The following is a 25,572-nucleotide window of genomic DNA, read 5'->3' on the forward strand; positions in this document are numbered from 1 at the left end:
AGGGAAAGTGAAGGAGGATCAAAGGAGAGAATGTAAAAGAGGATCAAAGGAGGGGAAGTGGAGGATCAAAGGAGGGGAAGTGAAGGATCAAAGGAGGGAAAATGGAGGATCAAAGGAGGAAAAGTGAAGGAGGATCAACGGAGGCAAAGGGGAGGAGGATCAAAGGAGGGAAAGTGAAGGATCAATTGAGGGAAAGTGAAGGAGGATCAACGGAGGGAAAGTGGAGGAGGATCAAAGGAGGGAAAGTGAAGGAGGATTAAAGGAGGGAATGCAAAGGAGGATCAAAGGAGGGAAAGGGGAGGAGGATCAAAGGAGGGAAAGTGGAGTAGGATCAAAGGAGTGAAAGGGGAGGAGGATCAAAGGAGGGAAAGGGGAGGATCAATTGAGGGAAAGTGGAGGATCAAAGGAGGGGAAGTGAAGGATCAAAGGAGGGAAAAGGGAGGATCAAAGGAGGGAAAGTGAAGGAGGATCAACGGAGGGAAAGTGGAGGATCAAAGGAGGAAAAGTGGAGGAAAATCAAAGGAGGAAAAGTGGAGGAGGATCAAATGAGGAAAAGCTGGGGAAGTTGAGGAAGATCAAAGCAAGGAAAGAGGATCAAAGGACAGAAAGTGAAGGAGGATGAAAGGAGGGGAGTCTGGAGGAGATGTGTGCATCTGAATAGGTTTGAAAATAATCTCAAAAAAAGTATAAACAATTATCTGAAAGATTTGTAAAATGCCCTTATGACAGTTATTTATTTTGATGTGACTAATTTTAAATATCTGACAGATTTGATATGACAGTTATTTGTTTTGACGTGACTAACGTAAATGATCTGATAGGTTTGCTAAATACCTCTGTCGTTTGTTTTGGTGAGACTGACTAATTATTAAATACCTCTGTCGTTTGTTTTGGTGAGACTGACTAACTCTCCATTCAACATTTTCATCTGGTGGTTCCCGTTGCTGAGTTTTTCTATGTAGATACGGCCTGGAGTGACGAGTCTCTTAAACAGCTGAAATAGAGCCATCATTAATCAAAGTACTGATAGTACTGACATTTATCAACAAATACTGTCCTTAAAAATCTATCATAGACAATCAACAGGTACTTTAATTACCAGACCCTCGCGGTGATAAAAAGTTAGGTAACTCTACTGAAAATTATCTTATCATTAATTCTTACAGTACAGTGGAGCCTCGTTAATCCGGACACTTTGGTTCCCAGCAAAATCGTCCGAATAAATGAAGCGTCCGGATAATTGAATCGCATATTTTCTAGCTTTGCATAAGTAACCGATATGTGCCTACTTTATTGATGCATAGTGAATTAAACACATTCTATCATTGGATTTCACCATTTGCATTAAATTAGTATATAAATTATGATAAATGTTAACATTTACATGTATTTCAAAGCACTAAAATTTAATGTACGTGTTCAGTGTATTTGTCTGTGCTTACATTGTACATACATATGATCCCTACAAATAAATATACAAAACTGTGTACCGTATGCACTAAAACAAATAATGAAGCACTTTATGTAACTATAAGTAGATAAATCATTAGTAACTAACATAATCATTTACACTTCAAACATTTCATCACACTTTTACTTCTTAAAGAGGCCGATAATTTCCATCTGTCACGATTCACGGGTTCGGCGGTCTGTTAAAACAATCTTCATCGTCCAAAGTTGATATAAGAATTTCGTGATTATCATGTCAGTTGACAACAATCTTTAACCAAAATTCAATCTGCCAGAGTTTATATTTCTTATTCTATAATTATCCAAGACAATATCGGTTGAACAAAATCATTTAAGCTCGTAATATCAAGACCTACTACTGCTTTGATCTAGTCACGCGCACCTATTATTTTCATGATGCGATAATAACGGAACAAAACTCGGGTGAAACTAACATTACTGGTACATACAAAATTTATTTGTCATTTTCCTTAAAATGGTAATTTTCTCACTTCTACCCAGAGTTTAAAAATTCGAAAGCAATAAAGCTCTACAACATCGTAAGAAGAATCAATCGTACACAGGTACATTCTACATGCGTGACATTCTAAACATTAAAAACTTACTACATATACATGTGCATGAACATACATGTATATTTCACGCCAATCAACAGTATAAAATCCAGAATCTAGAAGTATAATCTACACTCTTTAGATTTGAATAAGCCGATACCAATTTACGAATCAGTACAATTGATATGTGTAGCAGTTAAAAAAATATTATTACGGCATGATGTTTAATTTATTAATACTATTAGGGTACTGATCAAGTCTTAGACTATAAAATAATATGCTACAGATTTATTTACAAAATTCAACACTACACACAATAAAGATCTTATGTGCGAAAATTGGCAATGCAATGTCTCGATCGGCACGTGCTATCTAACGGACTTATCATCACACACCACCTAATTGGAGGGAGGTGTTGACATGGTACAGGTAATTGCTTCAATTAGACAGTTTGGCTTGTTTTCTTTATAATTTACGCCTTGCTAAAATTGTCCGACACAGACCTTCCCTTTTAAACATAATTACCGTCCGGATTAACGGTACAATTTTCATTGCATTATAACCTTTTGTAGTAAAAAGTGACCGTCCGGATCCAGAACGCGAATTTCCGGATTAATGATGCAAAATAATGTATAAAAATTCTGTTCCCTAGAAAAATCGTCCGGAAGGTGAAGTGTCCAGATTAATGGCGTCCGGATTACCGAGGCTCCACTGTATATTAAAACACGGTTACAGTGAACACACTTATAATGAATTCATATTTAAAGTGAAGTGATTTTCATTTCATGTAGTTCTATTATCTGATGTTTAATTTGAATAAATCTAAAATTAATGATCTAAATACATATATACTAAAAGCTTTCTCCACATTGTAAGCACTATGCTTTCTTCTGATTGGGGTGGGGATTTAATTAACATTAGGCAATGTTTATCATAAACATGAATTTTGTAGACTTACCCACTGAAACCTGGGTGTGTCCCTCATTACTTTGTAGCCATTCAGTGACACAGAAAAATAATCAATGGCGCTGGAATTTGGAACGAAGACCGTGAAGTCACACGCCACCGTTGTAGTGCCACAATACCCGAGGTCGTGGGACGAGCTCTGAGACCCAGTGTTCAAATTATTAAGCATGTTGCACGGGTAGGAATTGCACGGGCTGTTGTTGGAGTTGGCTGGGTTGCTGCAGTAGCTGATGTATTGAGACGGACATTGGTTGGTGGATCCACCATTACAGCTCAAGCATTGTTGGGAGTTAGCATACTGTGCCTGCGAACAATAGGCGGGGCAGTTCACTCCAGACGTGCACACCGCCGAGTTACACGGGTATTGATTGGCATACTGGGAGTTGGTGCAGTACGTGGGACAAGTAGATGTTCCGCCGCCGTTGTTGTTGTTGGAGTTGATACATTGGGCCGTGTTACACGGAGACTGATTTTGGTACTGTGACTGGGAGCAAAAGGCTGGACACTGCATGGAGTTAGACTGACATTGGGCCGAATTACACGGATACTGGTTCTGATATTGGGCCTGTCCACAATATGTGGGGCATGTCGTCCCCTGGTTGGATGTGGCCGCTGATCCGTAATTTGGAGGATATCCATAAATCTCGAAGCTGCACTTCTCGGCTGTGAATCTCCGATCTGTCAAATAGTTCTTCAGTCCAACTCGTCTCATATAGTCATAGGTCCTCCTAAAACATAAGATAAAAAAATAGTATTTGTTTATAGATGAGAGAGGATGTCACCCCTTTCCCCTTTAACACTGCCCTGTCTTAATATCCATTTCATACAAAATATTTCTGTTAGACTTAAGGTATTCAATGTATAATGACCATATTTCATATCTAATAAATGGATGGTGGAATTTTTGTAACCATGGTATCATTTTGAAGGGTTCATCAAATAAAAATAATCCACCATAGGAATTTTCAAAATTTTGTTTACTGCTTGATTTATTTCACCTAGAATTTAACATTGAAGTATATGGGAAAAGCATGTTTTATTACAATATTTTAAAAAGAAATTATATTTCCATACAAATCTTTTGGTAGAAAGTTACATACACTTTCTCTTAATGAAAATATGAAATAAAATTAATCATTGACCACACACATTTTTAGAAAATTAGATTTTTCTAATTTTTACAAATGGCAGACAACTCTTCCAAAAAGTCTTAAGTGCAAAAAGGTCAGCTTCTAATCATTTACCAGTCAAGTGAATTTCATCTGCTTCACTTTCATCATTATTTAACAATAAACATTTATGTAGATTTAAATCCTTCAAAATTGTTCATTATCCTTTCATTATACATGGAATACCTTAAGGCCAATCTGATTTAATAAGGAGCTGAATCTTTGGTTAAAAAAAAACACCCCCGTATATCAAAATGTTAAAGTCCAACGCAGGTACGTTAAGGCAGGTTATGACAATTTTAACTGGGATAAAATCCGTGAAACAATGTGACGTCATAATTGAAATAAGTATATCACTAAGTATATATTGAATTCCGATTTTATTTTTTATTTTATTTTCATTTATGCATAAAATAAACCATGCAGTTACTAAGATCCAACGAAATTCGAAATGTTATACTGATGTCGTGTAATTTCTGTCTGATCAATAATAAAGTAAACTGATGACGTCATGACTATACATCGAGTGACGTTGACACATGCAAGGAATTTGTTTATGTGTACCATGCAAATATCGACAAAATGTGGAGTATTTGAAATATATGACATGGGATATATGGAATATATATGTGAAACGCTGAGAATTTATTGATTAATTAACAATTTTGTTTAACGGAGAAAACATTCCATTTAGCATGTTGATCCGATTTTCCTCTGTCACAGACTGGAATAAAACTGCAAAAGTAGCACATTAGGCTGCATACTTTTAGAGACTTTTTATACACCGTTTGAAAGGTCAATAAACTAATGTACACGGCAATTACTGATAGAATCGTCGGTTAAGAAAACTTTTAAAGAAACCTGCATAGCATCAGTGCAAAATGTAAAACATGGGCTAGGCCTAGATGGTTTCGTGTTTAAATGTTCAATAATTATTTCTTATTGAAAGTGGTAGGATTCTATCAGTAATTCTGATATACTATGGGTATTTTACCGTCATTATCGCCAGTTAGACCAATATTTAAATCTTGGGATCATGTGTTACTTTTACATTTTCTATTAAGGTACCTCCATGATCTATTTATAACAGTCATGCAATGACGTCATACGGAAGCGCATGTTTGTCATGTTGTTATGATACAAAATGTTCTCATATGTAAACAACCAAAATAGTTTTAAAAGTTAGTAGCTCCCTCTCTCTGTGTAAGATAGATTTTAAAAATTATGCAGTTTACGTGCATAAATGAAGCATGACCTGCCTTAACATACCCGCGAAGTCACAGAATGAGGAAATTCCAAAGATTCCTTAACCCAGTAGCCAGACGTTGTGACCTTTTTGTACTTACAGCAGCCAGACGTTGTGACCTTTTTGCACTTACAGCAGCCAGACGTTGTGACCTTTTTGTACTTACAGTAACCAGGCATCGCGACCTCTTTGTACTTACAGTAAACAGACATTGTGACCCCTTTGTACTAACAGTAAACAGATATCGTGACCTCTTTGTACTAACAGTAAACAGACACTGTGACCTCTTTGTACTTACAGTAAACAGACATCGTGACCCCTTTGTATTAACAGTACACAATCGTGACCTCTTTGTACTTACAGTAACCAGACATCGTGACAGATCAGCATGGGAAGATCCAGGTAGGGAATACCCAGCACTGAGTCGATGATATGTACCATGCCATTAACTGTCTTTATGTCCGGCCGGATGACTCGGGCCTTCACGTTCCCTCCCTGTACCCAGGTTTCTAAACAAACACAATCAAACTTATATTTTTGATTTCTCACCCACGTTTCTAAACAAACTCATTATGAATCGTCACTCTCTCGTTATTATGATGTGTTTCTATACACTAGTTATAAATCGTCTCTCTCTCGTTATTATGACGTGTTTCTATACACTAGTTATAAATCATCACTCTCTCTTGTTACTATAATGTGTTTCTATACACTAGTTATAAATCGTCACTCTCTCTCGTTACTATGATGTTTCTATACACTAGTTATAAATCGTCACTCTCTCTCGTTACTATGACGTGTTTCTATACACTAGTTATAAATCGTCACTCTCTCTCGTTACTATGACGTGTTTCTATACACTAGTTATAAATCGTTTCTCTCTCGTTACTATGACGTGTTTCTATACACTAGTTATAAATCGTTTCTCTCTCGTTACTATGACGTGTTTCTATACACTAGAATAGTTATAAATCATCTCTCTCTCGTTACTATGATGTGTTTCTATACACTAGTTATAAATCGTCACTCTCTCGTTATTATGACGTGTTTCTATACACTAGTTATAAATCATCACTCTCTCATTACTATGACGTGTTTCTATACACTAGTTATAAATCGTCTCTCTCTCGTTACTATGATGTATTTCTATACACTAGTATAAATTGTTTCTCTCTCTCTCGTTATTATGACGTGTTTCTATACACTAGTTATAAATCATCACTCTCTCTCGTTATTATGATGTGTTTCTATACACTAGTTATAAATCGTCTCTCTCTCTCGTTATTATGATGTGTTTCTATATACTCACCGTTTCTCTCATTATAAATCGTCACTCTCTCGTTGCTATACATGGTTCGTCTGTATTGCCGACTCTCGTATCCACTCATGCCCGGCAATGATGAAATGATTATCTGATTGTTTGGTTCCAGAATGTGCAGTCTCAAGACCTAAAGTACAAGAACGGTCAAATCTCATTACATAGGCTTAATCTTCACCATTTATAACTCATTACAGAGGCTTAATCCTCACAACGGTCATAGCTCATTACAGAGGCTTAATCTTCACAACGGTCATAACTCATTACAGAGGCTTAATCCTCACAACGGTCATAACTCATTACAGGGGCTTAATCCTCACAACGGTCATAACTCATTACAGAGGCTTAATCCTCACAACATTCATAACTCATTACAGAGGCTTAATCTTCACAACATTCATAACTCATTACATAGGCTTAATCTTCACCATTTATAACTCATTACAGGGGCTTAATCCTCACAACGGTCATAACTCATTACAGAGGCTTAATCCTCACAACATTCATAACTCATTACAGAGGCTTAATCCTCACAACATTCATAACTCATTACAGAGGCTTAATCCTCACAACATTCATAACTCATTACAGAGGCTTAATCCTCACAACGGTCATAGCTCATTACAGAGGCTTAATCTTCACAATACCTTACATCAAATGTGTAGCTGCAACAAATCTGAATTTGGTGTATGCGATAGGGAATAGAAATTCAAGGTCATCTGAATGATTTGCATAAACTTTTTATGACAATTATTACAGTCAGTACCGAGTTTCCAAAAAACAAAAAAGGCTTTTGCAAATTGTGACGGATGGACAGATTGAAGGACAGATATATGACAATCACTAAATGTCCTGGCCATATTCATGGCCGGGCATAAAAAACAGAATTTTCACTAAGGGTTTTATCTTGTAGTTACTCCCCTCGACAAGCGCCTGTTAATACTTCTGATAATGATGAAATACTGTTACACGATTTACAAAGTGAAACTACATATACAGTAAAACACCATTTGAGTGAACAAGCTTATTATGAATTCAGGCTTGCAGTGAAGTGATTTTCATTATTGACCAGTCGGCTTTGAATTTCTTCAGTAAACATATTTTCACATTACATTGCATAAATCATGGAAAATCTGCGTTAACTCTTGTGAGGAATCAATGAGTCGCACATTTCCACAAACACAATATCCAACACCAAACAACCTCAGCAGCAACGTTTACCAATCTAAGTCTCATGGGGATCCACACAGGATAAGGGTTGGAAGAGGTCCTCAGTACCGCTTGCTTGTCGTAAGAGTCAACTAAATGGGGCAGTCCTTTGGATGAGACCGCAAAAAACTGAGGCCCCTTGTCACATCAGGTGTGGCTTGATAAATAGAGGATATCTATACTGCGTATTTTGATATGGTGTATTTATTTGCGAGGCTTGCCAAAATATCAAAATACGTAATTATAGGTGTTCTATTTATCTCATACGTATGTCTTCTTTCCGCTTAATTTGAAGATGATCTTCAATATGGTAGAAACAGCTAATTAAATTTGTTTTGAATCTGTGGCTCGGGCGTCGTGCTTATTAATCTTCCTTACGCGGGAAAAACAGTGTGCATATAATCGATTCATGTAATTACAAAGGACATTTTTATAAAAGAAAGCATGGATGAAAATTGTTTTAGAAGGGATATCCTTTATAATTAATAACGATTTTGTCATTCCAACAAAATAACAAATATTAACAGAGTATTTGGTGGGTTTTTTTTTTTTACATTAATGCCTGACCTTCTGGTAAAAGTTTGATGTCACCGTCTTTTTGAAATAAAGATGTGTAACAACGATCATTGAAAATATAATTTTAATGCAGCATTATTAAAATGTTCAACAGTTTACAATGAAAAGTAGAGGTGTTTGTGTAAATTGGATTTTTTTCAAGTAGTTTCTTTGAATCTGAGGGTGAGAGGAAATCCTGAGACACTTTTAAAATTAGTAAGTTAGTACTAAGTAAAGCTGTTGAGATTTATTACATTCAATATATATGGCTCCAAAGAAAAGAGACGTACTGTGCTTGTGAATGCTTAGTACTGCAGCATGTTGAGGTACTTTTGATTAGGCCTGTCTTGTAGGCGGTTGATTCCTTATTGATAATAGTGTGGACATCTCATTCTTTTCTTATCATAATTTTTTTGTAGTTATTGATCGAGTTGACATTTTTATGGCCGGTAACTTGCATTATATGTCAATGGGGGCAATGCAATGTTTTAATTTTGCAATAAAAGTAATTCTAAATAAATACAGAATAACAAGTTATACACTTTATTTCATGCATCAATATGCATCAACACAGAAAATATGTCATCCATAGTCGGTTAAAAAGCTATACAGAGCTTGTGTTGGTTTGTTGAATGTCTTTATAGTGTCGACTTTAAATATTAAAATTTACTTTACTTTCAAAGCGGGGACAGTGTCCAAAGTAGTTCGGACCGGAAGTGCTTTATCAAACGGGCGTGTGATAAAGCTAATGCTTTATCTCACTTGCAATATACACCACACGTATGAGATAAATATATCCCTCCCCACTCAGAGCTAGTTGTAAGCGCCGACCATAGGCCTAAATTTTACAGTCCTTCACCAACAAAAACGACATCTTCATTTGAGTGAAAAATTCTTGAGCGGGACGTTAAACGATTTACTGTACATACAACCAACCAAAGACTCACCATGTCCACCAGAGTCTGGTTACTGTTGAGATTAGCCCAGCGGATGTTCGCGACTTTCTGGAAGGCAGTGTCCAGCGGAACAAATACGGTCACTCCGGACGGCTGGACCAGGGAATTCTTCACGGTCTCCGTACCCAGATTTATCAACTGTTCAAATTTTCTGAAAAACATCAGCGCAGCAAAATCAGAATTAACATACTGAATTTTGGGAAATATTCGCCCTCGTTTTATATTTGTCCTTTTTGCCCTCATTATCAGTGGAGCACATGCACCCTGCAGTTGGTTTAACTAAGACTGGGCTAAAACCACTTTTTCCTTTTATCTCTCTTTCAACACAACTGTGTCTGGGCAAATACATGTATACTTGGAAATACAGAAAGGCAGAAAACACAGGGCAAAGATAACCCAGTCAAATGTTTATTTGTAGCATAAACATGATTGAATTAAAACAATCAAAATCTAGCTGTATGAAGATGTCATGAAATTTGACATCCAAACCAATTAAACTAACTCCATGGTGTGTTTACCTTCAGGTGGTGTCTGGTGCCACCAAAAAAATAAAAAATACAAAATGAATCTTCATCAATCCCATATTGATTCAAAAGAGAGGGTGATTTGAAAAATTTTACTGGACACAAGGCAGACCAATAGACAATAGATCAATCACTATATAGGTACTGGGCCCTGGTAAACAAACCACATGCCCCTTCCACCCCCTCTCCTAGACACATGCACTCCCCTTCCGGCCAATCAGAATTTTAACAACATACATTCCCTCCTGTTGGATCTGTTCCCGGATGTTGTTGTAAACAAATCCGAGCAGCTGATCCACCACGCCCCTCCCACCCCCTCTCCCTGACACACCCCCTCCCTGCCAATCAGAATTTTAACAACATACGATCCCTCCTGTTGGATCTGTTCCCGGATGTTGTTGTAAACGAATCCGAGCAGCTGATCCACCACGTGCACCACTCCGTTCGACACCGTGATGTTACCTTCAATGATGGCCGCACTCACTCCGTCACTGTTGACGTACACTGCAATCAGAGGTCAAAGGTCAGGAGTGTATCAACTGTAAGTTTACCGTTAAGTCACTCGTATCTTTATGAAATTGGAATTTTCAAACATTTTCACTTAAATTCATGATTCATACAGAGAATGACAATTTTTAAAGCCATTTTCAAGCACCGATTCAGGCCATTTTCAAGAATTCTTCAAGACCTTCAAAAGTTTTTGGGTATTTTTCAGCTTCTACTTGAAAAATCCACTAGCATTATTTTTTCAGAAACGTCATCTAACAGTACTGTTGCATGTTAAAAGAATACAGTAAAAGTGATTATTTACGCTGGGGGTTAAGTTTGCGTTTTCCCACGTCGATCAATATGCATGGGGGAAAAATACATTTCATATCAAAAATCTATAACTATACATGTGGGGAAAATTTACGCACTTATTACATGACCACGTAATTAGTGTGAATTTCCCCCACGCATACATTACCACTTTAACAGTAAAAAATAAATTGTATAAGATACAATTATAAAACAAAAGTATTTTCAAGAAGTAAGTTAAATTACATCAACACTGCATGCCCATTTTAAATTCATCTATTGGTCTGGACAACCAAACAATATCAACATGAAGTTTGACTAAGCAGTAATATAGCGCAGCAAACACACCCATTCTCAACCAGTTCAAACTCAAGCGATCTTGACCTACCATTGTATCCAGAAGGTTTCCTGAAGGTCACGGGTTGACCTTTAGCATTCTGGGCTCCCTCGTTATGGGAGACACAGTTGGTGAACATGGCTCGGCTAGGAATGTAATGAGCTTGTAGAATCTGTCAAATGAAAGATAGGTTTTTTTTCTCAAAAAATTGTCCATCTAAATATAAACATATAGTTGGAATATGCAAGGCCAAAAAACTTGATTGCTTGCTTCTCAGGCCAATTTTGTCAAAAATATATGAGGAAGGGAAGTGGTTTTTATTTTATTTTCATCTGATAAAGATGATGGTATTGTTTTTCCTTAATTCTAAACTCATGGCTTTTAAACAGATCCAGCATAGAGCAAATATCAGAAAAACATCTCCCACAATGTGTTATGGCAGCTGGAATAATCATGGTGTCTTTTCGTATCTACAGAATTATTAACACCATTACAACGACATATTTGGAATTGTATAATCTTGCAGGCCATTTGCAAAATTTTTAACTGTTTATGCAAACATCAGGATGACCGAGACTTAGGTAAAACATTTCAATGATGGGAGTCTCTAAAATGCAGTCAGGATTCCAAATTTTATCCATCTATTATAATTCTTTTTTTTTTTGGCATTGAAAGAGCACAAGAAAGAAATTATATCTTCTTTTTTTAAGCAGAAGGCCCGGGGTTCGAATCCCGGCCGCGACACACCTAAGTCGGTAAAACAGGTAGTGACAGTTCCATCGCCAAACGTTCGGCATCAGATGTAAATGTCACGGGTCCTCGGAGATGACCTTAAAAACGGATGACCCGTGTCACAGTAGGTGTGGCACGCTAAAGAGCCCTCACTGCTCAATGGCCGTAAGCGCCGAGCATAGGCCTACATTTGAAGCTCTTCACCGGTCTTGGTGACGTCTCCATATTGAGTGAAAAATTCTCGAGTGAGACGTTAAGCAAGATACAATCAATCAATCAATCTTTTTTTAAGAGATAAAATGATTAATATTTATTCTTTCAACAGATGTGATGGGCCTGAGAACCAAGTAATTATTTTTTTATAGGCCTAAGTTCTCTGTGTACGTAGTTTAAGGGAATGAAAATGACGACCACTCTCTGTAGTTCCAGAGTTTACATGGGAAAAGGGTTTATCCTGCATGGGAAAAAGTGTTATTTCTGAATGGGAAAATGTGTTTATTCTGAATGGGAAAATGTGTTTATTCTGAATGGGAAAATGTGTTTATTCTCAATGGGAAAATGTGTTTATCCTGCATGAACTGATATCAAAATGTGAAGAATGATTACCCTCTGTAGCTCCACTGGGTCGTTCCGGAGTTTATTGAGCTGTTGTAAGGGGATCTTCTGCATGGCGTTGTCGTTGGGAACAAAGAAGGTGGTGATTTTGTCTGGGGACGATAAGTCGTTAATGTTGTCCAATACGTATAAGTAACTCATCAGGTCCGTGAACTGCCTGCAAAATCAGTCATGTGTAACTGAGTTATGAACGTGTTTCAAGGAACTTACATAGATCATTTATTGCATTATAGTGCGATTCCACTTGATGAACCACTGAGATACAATGAATTGAAACAATCTTTTGTTCCAAAACACTTACTGTCTGGCCAAAACTTAATAGCTTTAAATTTCTCATGCCAAACATTTCAACAATTAATGAGGAAGGTAGGTTACAGTGAACAATCTTATAATGAATTTACACTTACAGCAAAACACAGTTACAGTGAACACACTTATAATGAATTCATGCTTACAGTAAAACACAGTTACAGTGAACAATCTTATAGTGAATTCACACTTACAGCAACACACAGATACAGTGAACACACTAATAATGAATTCACACTTACAGTAAAACGTGGATACAGTGTACACACTAATAATGAATTCACACTTACAGTAAAACATGGTTACAGCTTATACACCTATAATGAATTAACACTTGCAGTAAAACACAGTAACTGTTACAGTGAACACACTTATAATTAATTCACGCTTACAGTAAAAAATGGTTACAGTGAACATGCTTACAATGAATTCACACTTAAAGTAAAATACGCTTATAGTGAACATATACTTCACTATAAGCGTGTTTTACTGTAATTGTTCATCACCAGCACTTCACTATAAGCGTGTTTTACTGTAATTGTTCATCACAAGCACTTCACTATAAATGTGTTTTACTGTAATTATTCCTCCCCAGCACTTCACTATAAGTGTGTTTTACTGTAATTGTTCATCACCAGTACTTCACTATAAGTGTGTTTTACTGTATTTGTTTGTCACCAGCACTTCACTATAAGTGTGTTTTACTGTAATTGTTCATCACCAGTACTTCACTATAAGTGTGTTTTACTGTAATTGTTCATCACCAGCACTTCACTATAAGTGTGTTTTACTGTATTTGTTTGTCCCCAGCACTTCACTATAAGTGTGTTTTACTGTAATTGTTTGTCCCCAGCACGTTACTATAAGCGTGTTTTACTGTAATTGTTCATCACCAGCACTTCACTATAAATGTGTTTTACTGTAATTATTCCTCCCCAGCACTTCACTATAAGTGTGTTTTACTGTATTTGTTTGTCCCCAGCACTTCACTATAAGTGTGCTTTACTGTATTTGTTTGTCCCCAGCACTTCACTATAAGCGTGTTTTACTGTAATTGTTTGTCCCCAGCACTTCACTATAAATGTGTTTTACAGTATTTGTTTGTCCCCAGCACTTCACTATAAGTGTGTTTTACTGTAATTGTTCATCACCAGCACTTCATTATAAGCGTGTTTTACTGTAATTGTTTGTCCCCAGCACTTCACTATAAGTGTGTTTTACTGTAATTGTTTGTCCCCAGCACTTCACTATAAGCGTGTTTTACTGTAATTGTTTGTCCCCAACACTTCACTATAAGTGTGTTTTACTGTAATTGTTCATCACCAGCACTTCACTATAAGCGTGTTTTACTGTAATTGTTTGTCCCCAGCACTTCACTATAAGTGTGTTTTACTGTAATTGTTTCTCCCCAGCACTTCACTATAAGCATGTTTTACTGTAATTGTTTGTCTGCAACACTTCACTATAAGTGTGTTTTACTGTAATTGTTTGTCCCCAGCACTTCACTATAAGTGTGTTTTACTGTAATTGTTTCTCCCCAGCACTTCACTATAAGTGTGTTTTACTGTAATTGTTTCTCCCCAGCACTTCACTATAAGCGTGTTTTACTGTAATTGTTCATCACCAGCACTTCACTATAAGCGTGTTTTACTGTAATTGTTCATCACAAGCACTTCACTATAAATGTGTTTTACTGTAATTATTCCTCCCCAGCACTTCACTATAAGTGTGTTTTACTGTAATTGTTCATCACCAGTACTTCACTATAAGTGTGTTTTACTGTAATTGTTCATCACCAGCACTTCACTATAAGTGTGTTTTACTGTATTTGTTTGTCCCCAGCACTTCACTATAAGTGTGTTTTACTGTAATTGTTTGTCCCCAGCACGTTACTATAAGCGTGTTTTACTGTAATTGTTCATCACCAGCACTTCACTATAAATGTGTTTTACTGTAATTATTCCTCCCCAGCACTTCACTATAAGTGTGTTTTACTGTATTTGTTTGTCCCCAGCACTTCACTATAAGTGTGCTTTACTGTATTTGTTTGTCCCCAGCACTTCACTATAAGCGTGTTTTACTGTAATTGTTTGTCCCCAGCACTTCACTATAAATGTGTTTTACTGTATTTGTTTGTCCCCAGCACTTCACTATAAGTGTGTTTTACTGTAATTGTTCATCACCAGCACTTCACTATAAGCGTGTTTTACTATAATTGTTTGTCCCCAGCACTTCACTATAAGTGTGTTTTACTGTAATTGTTTGTCCCCAGCACTTCACTATAAGCGTGTTTTACTGTAATTGTTTGTCCCCAACACTTCACTATAAGTGTGTTTTACTGTAATTGTTCATCACCAGCACTTCACTATAAGCGTGTTTTACTGTAATTGTTTGTCCCCAGCACTTCACTATAAGTGTGTTTTACTGTAATTGTTTCTCCCCAGCACTTCACTATAAGCATGTTTTACTGTAATTGTTTGTCTGCAACACTTCACTATAAGTGTGTTTTACTGTAATTGTTTGTCCCCAGCACTTCACTATAAGTGTGTTTTACTGTAATTGTTTCTCCCCAGCACTTCACTATAAGTGTGTTTTACTGTAATTGTTTCTCCCCAGCACTTCACTATAAGTGTGTTTTACTGTAATTGTTTTTCCCCAGCACTTCACTATAAGTGTGTTTTACTGTAATTGTTTCTCCCCAGCACTTCACTATAAGTGTGTTTTACTGTAATTGTTCATCACCAGCACTTCACTATAAGTGTGTTTTACTGTAATTGTTTGTCTGCAACACTTCACTATAAGTGTGTTTTACTGTAATTGTTCATCACCAGCACTTCACTATATGTGTGTATTTTACTGTAATTGTTTGTCCCCAACACTTCACTATAAGCATGTTTTACTGTAATTGTTTGTCACCAGCACTTCACTATAAGTGTGTTTTACTGTAATTGTTTCTCCCCAGCACTTCACTATAAGTGTGTTTTACTGTAATTGTTTCTCCCCAGCACTTCACTATAAGTGTGTTTTACTGTAATTGTTCATCACCAGCACTTCACTATAAGTGTGTTTTATTGTAATTGTTCATCACCAGCACTTCACTATAAGTGTGTTTTACTGTAATTGTTTGTCTGCAACACTTCACTATAAGTGTGTTTTACTGTAATTGTTCATCACCAGCACTTCACTATAAGCGTGTTTTACTGTAATTGTTTGTCCCCAGCACTTCACTATAAGTGTGTTTTACTGTAATTGTTCATCATCAGCACTTCACTATAAGTGTGTTTTACTGTAATTATTCCTCCCCAGCACTTCACTATAAGTGTGTTTTACTGTAATTGTTCATCACCAGCACTTCACTATATGTGCGTTTTACTGTATTTGTTTGTCCCCAACACTTCACTATAAGTGTGTTTTACTGTAATTGTTCATCACCAGCACTTCACTATAAATGTGTTTTACTGTAATTGTTTGTCCCCAGCACTTCACTATAAGTGTGTTTTACTGTAATTGTTCATCACCAGCACTTCACTATATGTGTGTTTTACTGTATTTGTTTGTCCCCAACACTTCACTATAAGTGTGTTTTACTGTAATTGTTCATCACCAGCACTTCACTATAAATGTGTTTTACTGTAATTGTTTGTCCCCAGCACTTCACTATAAGTGTGTTTTACTGTAATTTTCATCACCAGCACTTCACTATAAGTGTGTTTTACTGTAATTATTCCTCCCCAGTACTTCACTATAAGTGTGTTTTACTGTAATTGTTTGTCCCCAGCACTTCACTATAAGTGTGTTTTACTGTAATTGTTCATCACCAGCACTTCACTATAAGTGTGTTTTACTGTAATTGTTTGTCCCCAGCACTTCACTATAAGTGTGTTTTACTGTAATTGTTCATCACCAGCACTTCACTATAAGTGTGTTTTACTGTAATTGTTTGTCCCCAGCACTTCACTATAAGTGTGTTTTACTGTAATTGTTTGACTCCAGCACTTCACTATAAGTGTGTTTTACTGTATTTGTTTGTCCCCAACACTTCACTATAAGTGTGTTTTACTGTAATTGTTTGTCCCCCAACACTTCACTATAAGTGTGTTTTACTGTATTTGTTTGTCCCCAACACTTCACTATAAGTGTGTTTTACTGTAATTGTTTGTCCCCAGCACTTCACTATAAGTGTGTTTTACTGTAATTGTTCATCACCAGCACTTCACTATAAGTGTGTTTTATTGTAATTGTTCATCACCAGCACTTCACTATAAGTGTGTTTTACTGTAATTGTTTGTCTGCAACACTTCACTATAAGTGTGTTTTACTGTAATTGTTCATCACCAGCACTTCACTATAAGCGTGTTTTACTGTAATTGTTTGTCCCCAGCACTTCACTATAAGTGTGTTTTACTGTAATTGTTCATCACCAGCACTTCACTATAAGTGTGTTTTACTGTAATTATTCATCACCAGCACTTCACTATAAGCGTGTTTTACTGTAATTGTTCATCACCAGCACTTCACTATAAGCGTGTTTTACTGTAATTGTTTGTCCCCAGCACTTCACTATAAGTGTGTTTTATTGTAATTGTTCATCACCAGCACTTCACTATAAGTGTGTTTTACTGTAATTGTTTGTCTGCAACACTTCACTATAAGTGTGTTTTACTGTAATTGTTCATCACCAGCACTTCACTATATGTGTGTTTTACTGTATTTGTTTGTCCCCAACACTTCACTATAAGTGTGTTTTACTGTAATTGTTCATCACCAGCACTTCACTATAAATGTGTTTTACTGTAATTGTTTGTCCCCAGCACTTCACTATAAGTGTGTTTTACTGTAATTTTCATCACCAGCACTTCACTATAAGTGTGTTTTACTGTAATTATTCCTCCCCAGCACTTCACTATAAGTGTGTTTTACTGTAATTGTTTGTCCCCAGCACTTCACTATAAGTGTGTTTTACTGTAATTGTTCATCACCAGCACTTCACTATAAGCGTGTTTTACTGTAATTGTTTGTCCCCAGCACTTCACTATAAGTGTGTTTTACTGTAATTGTTCATCACCAGCACTTCACTATAAGTGTGTTTTACTGTAATTATTCCTCCCCAGCACTTCACTATAAGTGTGTTTTACTGTAATTGTTCATCACCAGCACTTCACTATATGTGTGTTTTACTGTATTTGTTTGTCCCCAACACTTCACTATAAGTGTGTTTTACTGTAATTGTTCATCACCAGCACTTCACTATATGTGTGTTTTACTGTAATTGTTCATCACCAGCACTTCACTATAAGTGTGTTTTACTGTAATTGTTCATCACCAGCACTTCACTATAAGTGTGTTTTACTGTAATTGTTCATCACCAGCACTTCACTATAAGTGTGTTTTACTGTAATTGTTTGTCCCCAGCACTTCACTATAAGTGTGTTTTACTGTAATTGTTTCTCCCCAGCACTTCACTATAAGTGTGTTTTACTGTAATTGTTCGTCCCCAACACTTCACTATAAGTGTGTTTTACTGTAATTGTTTCTCCCCAGCACTTCACTATAAATGTGTTTTACTGTAATTGTTTGTCACCAGCACTTCACTATAAGCGTGTTTTACTGTAATTGTTTGTCACCAGCACTTCACTATAAGTGTGTTTTACTGTAATTGTTCATCACCAGCACTTCACTATAAGTGTGTTTTACTGTAATTGTTCATCACCAGCACTTCACTATAAGTGTGTTTTACTGTAATTGTTCATCACCAGCACTTCACTATAAGTGTGTTTTACTGTAATTATTCCTCCCCAGCACTTCACTATAAGTGTGTTTTACTGTAATTGTTCATCACCAGCACTTCACTATAAGTGTGTTTTACTGTAATTGTTTGTCACCAACACTTCACTATAAGCATGTTTTACTGTAATTGTTCATCTCCAGCACTTCATTATAAGTGTGTTTTACTGTATTTGTTTGTCACCAGCACTTCACTATAAGAGTGTTTTACTGTAATTGTTTGTCCCCAGCACTTCACTATAAGTGTGTTTTACTGTAATTGATTTGATAGATATACAGTACATTTGTATATAGCATTACTATCTTTGTGACGTTGGTGTTTCTGTACTTTAATCTCGGTTGTGTATTTAGAACTTACTGAAACCGCTGTGTAGAGTCCTGCGGGACCTGGATCCACCCATACGCCGTTTTTTGACTCGTCTTTCTCATGACCCCATTCAGACCGTGAACAACCCCATTAGTGGCTGCAATATCACGATTTGTTCCCTCAGAAATTTCGATGCCATTAACATAAAACTTGACAGGACCAAAGCTTCCCGAGGGATTCTAAAAAGACAAAACCACCATCTTAAAATGATTAAAGTAATCGAGATATATTTATTTCATTAAAGTCATAATTATGTTTACTCATTTTTAATTATTCATAGACAGTTACTCTTCACTATTCTTACAGTTAATAAAATAGTCATTTACAAACATCCGTAGACAGTCACTAATCACTATAATCATTTACAAATGTTGTATTTCTATGCAGTTTCACTCATAAGGTACATATATATACTAATTCCGACCCCTAACCCCAAGTAGAAGCTCTGACTTCCTCCTCCTCTCCTGAAAACATATTTAAATCAGCTTGCACGGAAAAAACATGTGATCTCACAAAACTCCCAAAGCAGTGTGTGCAAATGCATAGTCATCAAAAACCCAGTTCAAATCAATAACCAAAAGTATATTTACAGGCATGGAGACCAACTCTGAAAAGCTGAGCTTGAGGCTAAATAATGATAAAAATCCACCTATGATGTCATTCTTTTGTTCGAACACTCCATTATTTTTCAGGAATGGAGTGTTCGGAAAGTAGGTCAACCTTTATGCAAGTTAAGATATAAATGCATGCAACAAAAGAATGAAAAACGTAAGACATGATTAAAATGCACAAAATTTAGTAGCAAGGGGCCCAGAAAAGGTGGATTTTAAGTGGGTCAATGTACTCGTATCACTCCATTCCTTAAAAGCAATGGACCTCGGCCCCTTCGGGGCCTCGGTCCATTACTTTTAAGGAAATTGGAGCGATACTCGTACATTAACCCTTACGTAATGAATCATAGTGGTGCATTATATAAGTTAGTACAGAGTCAATGGTGGAAATACTAGTGTCTTGTAGAACAGATAAAATATAGACTTAATATGATTTCATGCATCTTTATGCATTGTCGGATACCCGTCTAGTGAGTGGCTATTTCTCTATCTCGTACAGTGACTGATCTTGTGTCTTCCGAATTCCATTAAGATTATAAAAGTGATAGAATTATTTGGAATCAATGGATTAAAATTCTGGGGGTGAAAACCCCTCATGGGGAAATAATAAATCACTGGCCCAATATTGTATGGTTATTTCTAGAATTCAATCAAAAAAATCAAATTTTTTTTACACACAGATCAATCTATTGGAGCCCAGGGATTTTTCCTGACTGGAGAATATTCATGTACGTGTATGATATCGAGAATAATTATATATGCAAATGTAAATTATCAATGAATATGTATATGTAAATTATCACTGAATATGTATATGTAAATTATCACTGAATATGTATAAATCATCACTGAATATGTATATTTCGGATATCACTGAATATGTATATGTAGGATATCACTGAATATGTATGTCCAATATCACCGAATCTATATGTCGGATATCACTGAATATTGTATTTGTCAGATATCACTGAATATTGTATTTGTCGGATATCACTGAATATTGTATTTGTCAGATATCACTGAATATTGTATATGTCGGATATCACTGAATATTGTATTTGTCAGATATCACTGAATATTGTATTTGTCGGATATCACTGAATATTGTATTTGTCAGATATCACTGAATATTGTATATGTCAGATATCAGGAACATGTACGTTAAGATATACTGGACAAATAAATGTTAAGATATCAATAAACAATGTTTTGAAATTACATGCTCGATGTTTTTGCATTTGATATCTCTACAAATTATAATGATCAGACCGCCATTTCCTCATGAATGCACTGCAATTGTAAACAATGCATGCACAAATCTTGAAAAAAATTTAATGACTGAATTTCCGAAAGAAATTAAAGCAGAATATTGAAATATTTTTCAGTTTTGAAAATACATGAAGGTACGTATCAACTGCGATGCTTCATACCGACCTATTTTTCTTGAAGCTGTGTGAAGCATCGCAATTCATAATTTTATATATTTTTAAAACTGAAAATTATTTCTTAAATACCCATTCCATAAATAGTTTGTTCACTGCAGTTACCATTTCACTGCTTTCTATGGACATTGAAAATTACAACAACTAAACTTGACTGTAAACAATACGCAAACACTAATCAAATCAATTTACGGAAATTAATCTCGCCCTCGGGTATCCGACAATGGCAGTGTTAGCTAAAAACTACATTCAGTTAAAACCAGGAGTACAACATCCACACACTTACTGAGTACACGTTTCGTTTACGATTAATAAATAACTTGTCACCGTTGGAATCCATACTTCGCATTTGTAAATTGTCCCTCATCTCGCTCGACGTGAGCCGGGAACCATAGACTGAAAAATTCAAATTAAACACTCTGCCCACTATGTTGTTCCGAGTACAAGTAATATATCGTAACTTACACTGTCCAATCGCTGAATGCGATTAAAAAAGAGGCGGTCCCCATTCGCATCGCTGCTTCTCACATACTGGTTGTCTTTGATCGAACTGGTTTGGACTCGATTTCCGGGGACTGAAAACGACGAGGCAAGAATTCCAGACATTGTCCAAAGGAGATGTTTTCTGATTTTTATCTATTATGTTCATAAATACATGCAGGGGGAATGTGTCATGTGATCTAAATATAACAATCACATGACTACTATAACAATCACATGACTACTTTCTTGAGGGGTTGCTAATTGCTTGCATGTATTATTAACTGAGACAACATCGAGAAAATAACCTTGATCATTTAAATAAAATTTTACGAGAGGAGCAAATTTAAAATTCTGATTTTACGGAATTAACAGTTAATATATATTGTGACAGGAAAAATAAAATTGAGATACTGAAGTTCAACTGTGTATGTATACTAATTAATGTATGTATACTAATTAATGTACGTATACTAATTAATGTACGTATACTAATTAATGTACGCATACTATAATTAATGTATGCATATACATAATAAATCACGTATTATAGGACTCTATAGCTATATGACATATTAATTTTGGGACTGCAGGGACCAGTACCTGATTGCATCATTATAGGGAAAAATATTGAAATTTTGTTCCCAACTGAAATTTGTAGTTATATAACAGTAAATAATTCAATAAAAACAAATATTCAGCATTGTCAAAGGGAAGTAAATCTTGTCATTTGTTTATTAATTGTTTATCATACCCGATATAAAGACATCTACAGAAGATATTTTGAGCATTTCAATATTCAACAAGAATCACTTATACAAGACATAATTTTGCAATCCATCGGAAATCAAATCACTCTACAATAGGGCAGTAGGGGTGGGGGGGAGATGGTGGTGGACATTCTCCTTTCTCAGCGGATCGAGAGCTCTGTAAACTAGTTGAGGAAAATAGTGATTTTTACGTATACTTACTGGTACAGAACTTGAGGTAATCTGCGAGATCTTTCTCTGTGTAACTGTCTATGACACTTCGTTCTTTGTACGGCAGACTATTGAAGGCGGTGTCGTTAAACGCAAACAACGTCATCGACGTGGGCGATTCATACAGACGGGTGAGTTTGGCCCGCACAACCAGCTGCGCAAACTGCAAAATTGAAATCAATAAAAATAAACTCTGAATACTAAACACTGTGTTAGCTTTGAAAAATAAACTCTGAATACTACTGTGTTAGCATTGAAAAATTATTAAAGTTTGTTTGTAAATTTAGATGTTGTAAGAGTTTGTAAGCATATACGATAAGAAACTTTTAGTACTAGAATTTGTTAACGTTACAGTGCTATAAAGATTGCGTATAAATTTATAATGTTAAACGGATTTAGTATAAAAATTTAAACGATGAAAGGCCTAGGACTCTTTTGTTATGGTGGTAAACATTAGTTGAATTAATAGTGCTAAATTAATATTTGGTGAATGTATATTTTAGCTATAACTAATAAAAGATTGCGTATAAATTTCAATAATGTTAAACAGATTTAGTATATAATTTAAGCAATGAAAGGACCTTTTCTTTATGGGGGTAAACATTAGTTGAATTAAAAGTGCTAAATTAATATTTGGTGAACATATATTTTAGCTATAACTAATAAAGATTTATGGTAAAAGATTAAGTTATTGCCGACGACGATGCACATAGGTAATTGACTGTAAAGATTGCAAAAAATGTTTAAAAGAATTAATGTTGTAGACAATAATAACGTTAGTTATAATATATTTAAATGGTTTTACTTACCAAATGGAAAGAACTTAGTGAAAACCCAACTGAACTAAAGGATTCGAAATGGAAATGACGAGATTGGTTACGTATGTTAACGTTATGACATGATTGATTGCGTATGTTAATGATTTTTATCCGCGAAAACTGCGATATTGTATCCTGTACGTTATATAAATAACAATATAGAAGCTAGCATTTAAAGTTTATGAATTTATTGAATCAGTACAAATAATATACTAATAATATAAATCAGTATAAATAATGAATTAATCTACGTAAAATAAATATAAAAAATTAAGTAAAATTAGCATGGGGAATAATAATTTATAATAGATAATAGAGGAAGGAATAATAATTGATAATGGAATTAAATGAAAAAACCATGGGTTTTAATATTAACATGAATATGTTGAATAGGTTGATTTGAGATGGAAATAAGAAATTGTGATTATATATGTGATTATATACATGAATAATTTGAATAATTTTAGTGATTTAATGGAGATTGAGGAAATTGTAATATTTTTTTATCATACTACATATACTGTGTTATAATGTATACACATAAAATTCAATACATATTGTCATGACTATACCTCATACTGTATTGTCATGACTTATAAAAATAATTATAATGCGATGTATTAACATTGCTAATACAATAATTAGTACATTTGTGTAATTATATGAATTGTTATAACACAAGTAGTGTGTCTATAGTCCATCCACACTAACAAAGTCTATATATATAAATTGTACTAATATATGTAGTGTGTTTATATTCTGTATACAATTACAGTATATAATTTTAATGACATACATATAGTGTTTATTTTTCGTACACATTGACAAAGTTCATGTATGTAAATCTATACACCTGGAGCTATACTTTATGAAATACTGTAATATAACTATTACAAGATATCCAGAGTAGACCGTATATAACTATTACAATATTACTTAGCCCTCCCAGAGAGTCTAACATCTACATAAATAATTATTATACCACTGACATTTAGTTCTCCACCTGACAAATTAATTATAAATCTTTTATGACCTTTAGCTATGCCCCCAGCAGACCCATTATACATTATCCATCACTCCTATCACTAAATCCTTGTACATTATCCAGCATCACTCCAATCACTAAATACTTGTACATTATCCACCACTCCTATCACTAAATCCTTGTACATTATCCAGCATCACTCCAATCACTAAATCCTTGTACATTATCCACCACTCCTATCACTAAATCCTTGTACATTATCCAGCATCACTTCAATCACTAAATCCTTGTACATTATCCACCACTCCTATCACTAAATACTTGTACATTATCCATCACTCCTACTAAATCCTTGTACATTATCCATCAGTCCTATCACTAAATCCTTGTACATTATCCACCACTCCTATAACTAAATCATTGTACATTATCCAGCACCACTCCTACCACTAAATACTTGTACATTATTAACCACTCCTATCACTAAATCCTTGTACATTATCCAGCATCACTCCAATCACTAAATCTTTGTACATTATCCACCACTCCTATCACTAAATACTTGTACATTATCCACCACTCCTATCACTAAATCCTTGTACATTATCCAGCACCACTCCTATCAATAAATCATTGTACATTATCCAGCACCACTCCTATCAATAAATCATTGTACATTATCCAGCACCACTCCTATCACTAAATACTTGTACATTATCCATCACTCCTACTAAATCCTTGTACATTATCCATCAGTCCTATCACTAAATCCTTGTACATTATCCACCACTCCTATAACTAAATCATTGTACATTATCCAGCACCACTCATACCACTAAATACGTGTACATTATCCAACACTCCTATCACTAAATCCTTGTACATTATCCAGCATCACTCCAATCACTAAATCCTTATACATTATCCACCACTCCTATCACTAGATCCTTGTACATTATCCACCACTCCTATAACTAAATCATTGTACATTATCCAGCACCACTCCTACCACTAAATACTTGTACATTATCCACCACTCCTATCACTAAATCCTTGTACATTATCCATCACTCCTATCACTATATTCTTGTACATTATCCACCACTCCTATAACTAAATCATTGTACATTATCCAGCACCACTCCTACCACTAAATACTTGTACATTATTAACCACTCCTATCACTAAATCCTTGTACATTATCCAGCATCACTCCAATCACTAAATCCTTGTACATTATCCACCACTCCTATCACTAAATCCTTGTACATTATCCAGCACCACTTCTATCACTAAATCCTTGTACATTATCCATCACTCCTATAACTAAATCCTTGTACATTA

General features: G+C 35.4%; 1 protein-coding gene across 2 annotated transcripts in view; it reads right to left on the reverse strand.

Moving 5' to 3' along the window:
• Positions 1-25,572, reverse strand: part of LOC125661046 (uncharacterized) — a 40,710-nt gene that overhangs the window by 5,025 nt on the left and 10,113 nt on the right. The window contains exons 2-12 of one of the 2 annotated variants that reach the window (XM_048892916.2): positions 22,417-22,588; positions 21,252-21,361; positions 18,901-19,088; positions 12,441-12,606; positions 11,154-11,274; positions 10,333-10,471; positions 9,435-9,594; positions 6,715-6,853; positions 5,767-5,914; positions 2,983-3,718; positions 877-994 (exon numbers count right to left, since the gene is read on the reverse strand). In XM_048892916.2, coding sequence (XP_048748873.2) covers positions 877-994; positions 2,983-3,718; positions 5,767-5,914; positions 6,715-6,853; positions 9,435-9,594; positions 10,333-10,471; positions 11,154-11,274; positions 12,441-12,606; positions 18,901-19,088; positions 21,252-21,361; positions 22,417-22,588 — 2,197 coding nt within the window. Of the gene's footprint in view, positions 1-876; positions 995-2,982; positions 3,719-5,766; positions 5,915-6,714; positions 6,854-9,434; positions 9,595-10,332; positions 10,472-11,153; positions 11,275-12,440; positions 12,607-18,900; positions 19,089-21,251; positions 21,362-21,430; positions 21,541-22,416; positions 22,589-25,572 lie in introns of both variants that reach the window. The other variant, XM_048892915.2, reaches the window with a different exon arrangement.

This window comes from Ostrea edulis, chromosome 8, assembly GCF_947568905.1.
Source record: "Ostrea edulis chromosome 8, xbOstEdul1.1, whole genome shotgun sequence".
Taxonomy (NCBI): Eukaryota; Metazoa; Mollusca; class Bivalvia; order Ostreida; family Ostreidae; genus Ostrea; species Ostrea edulis.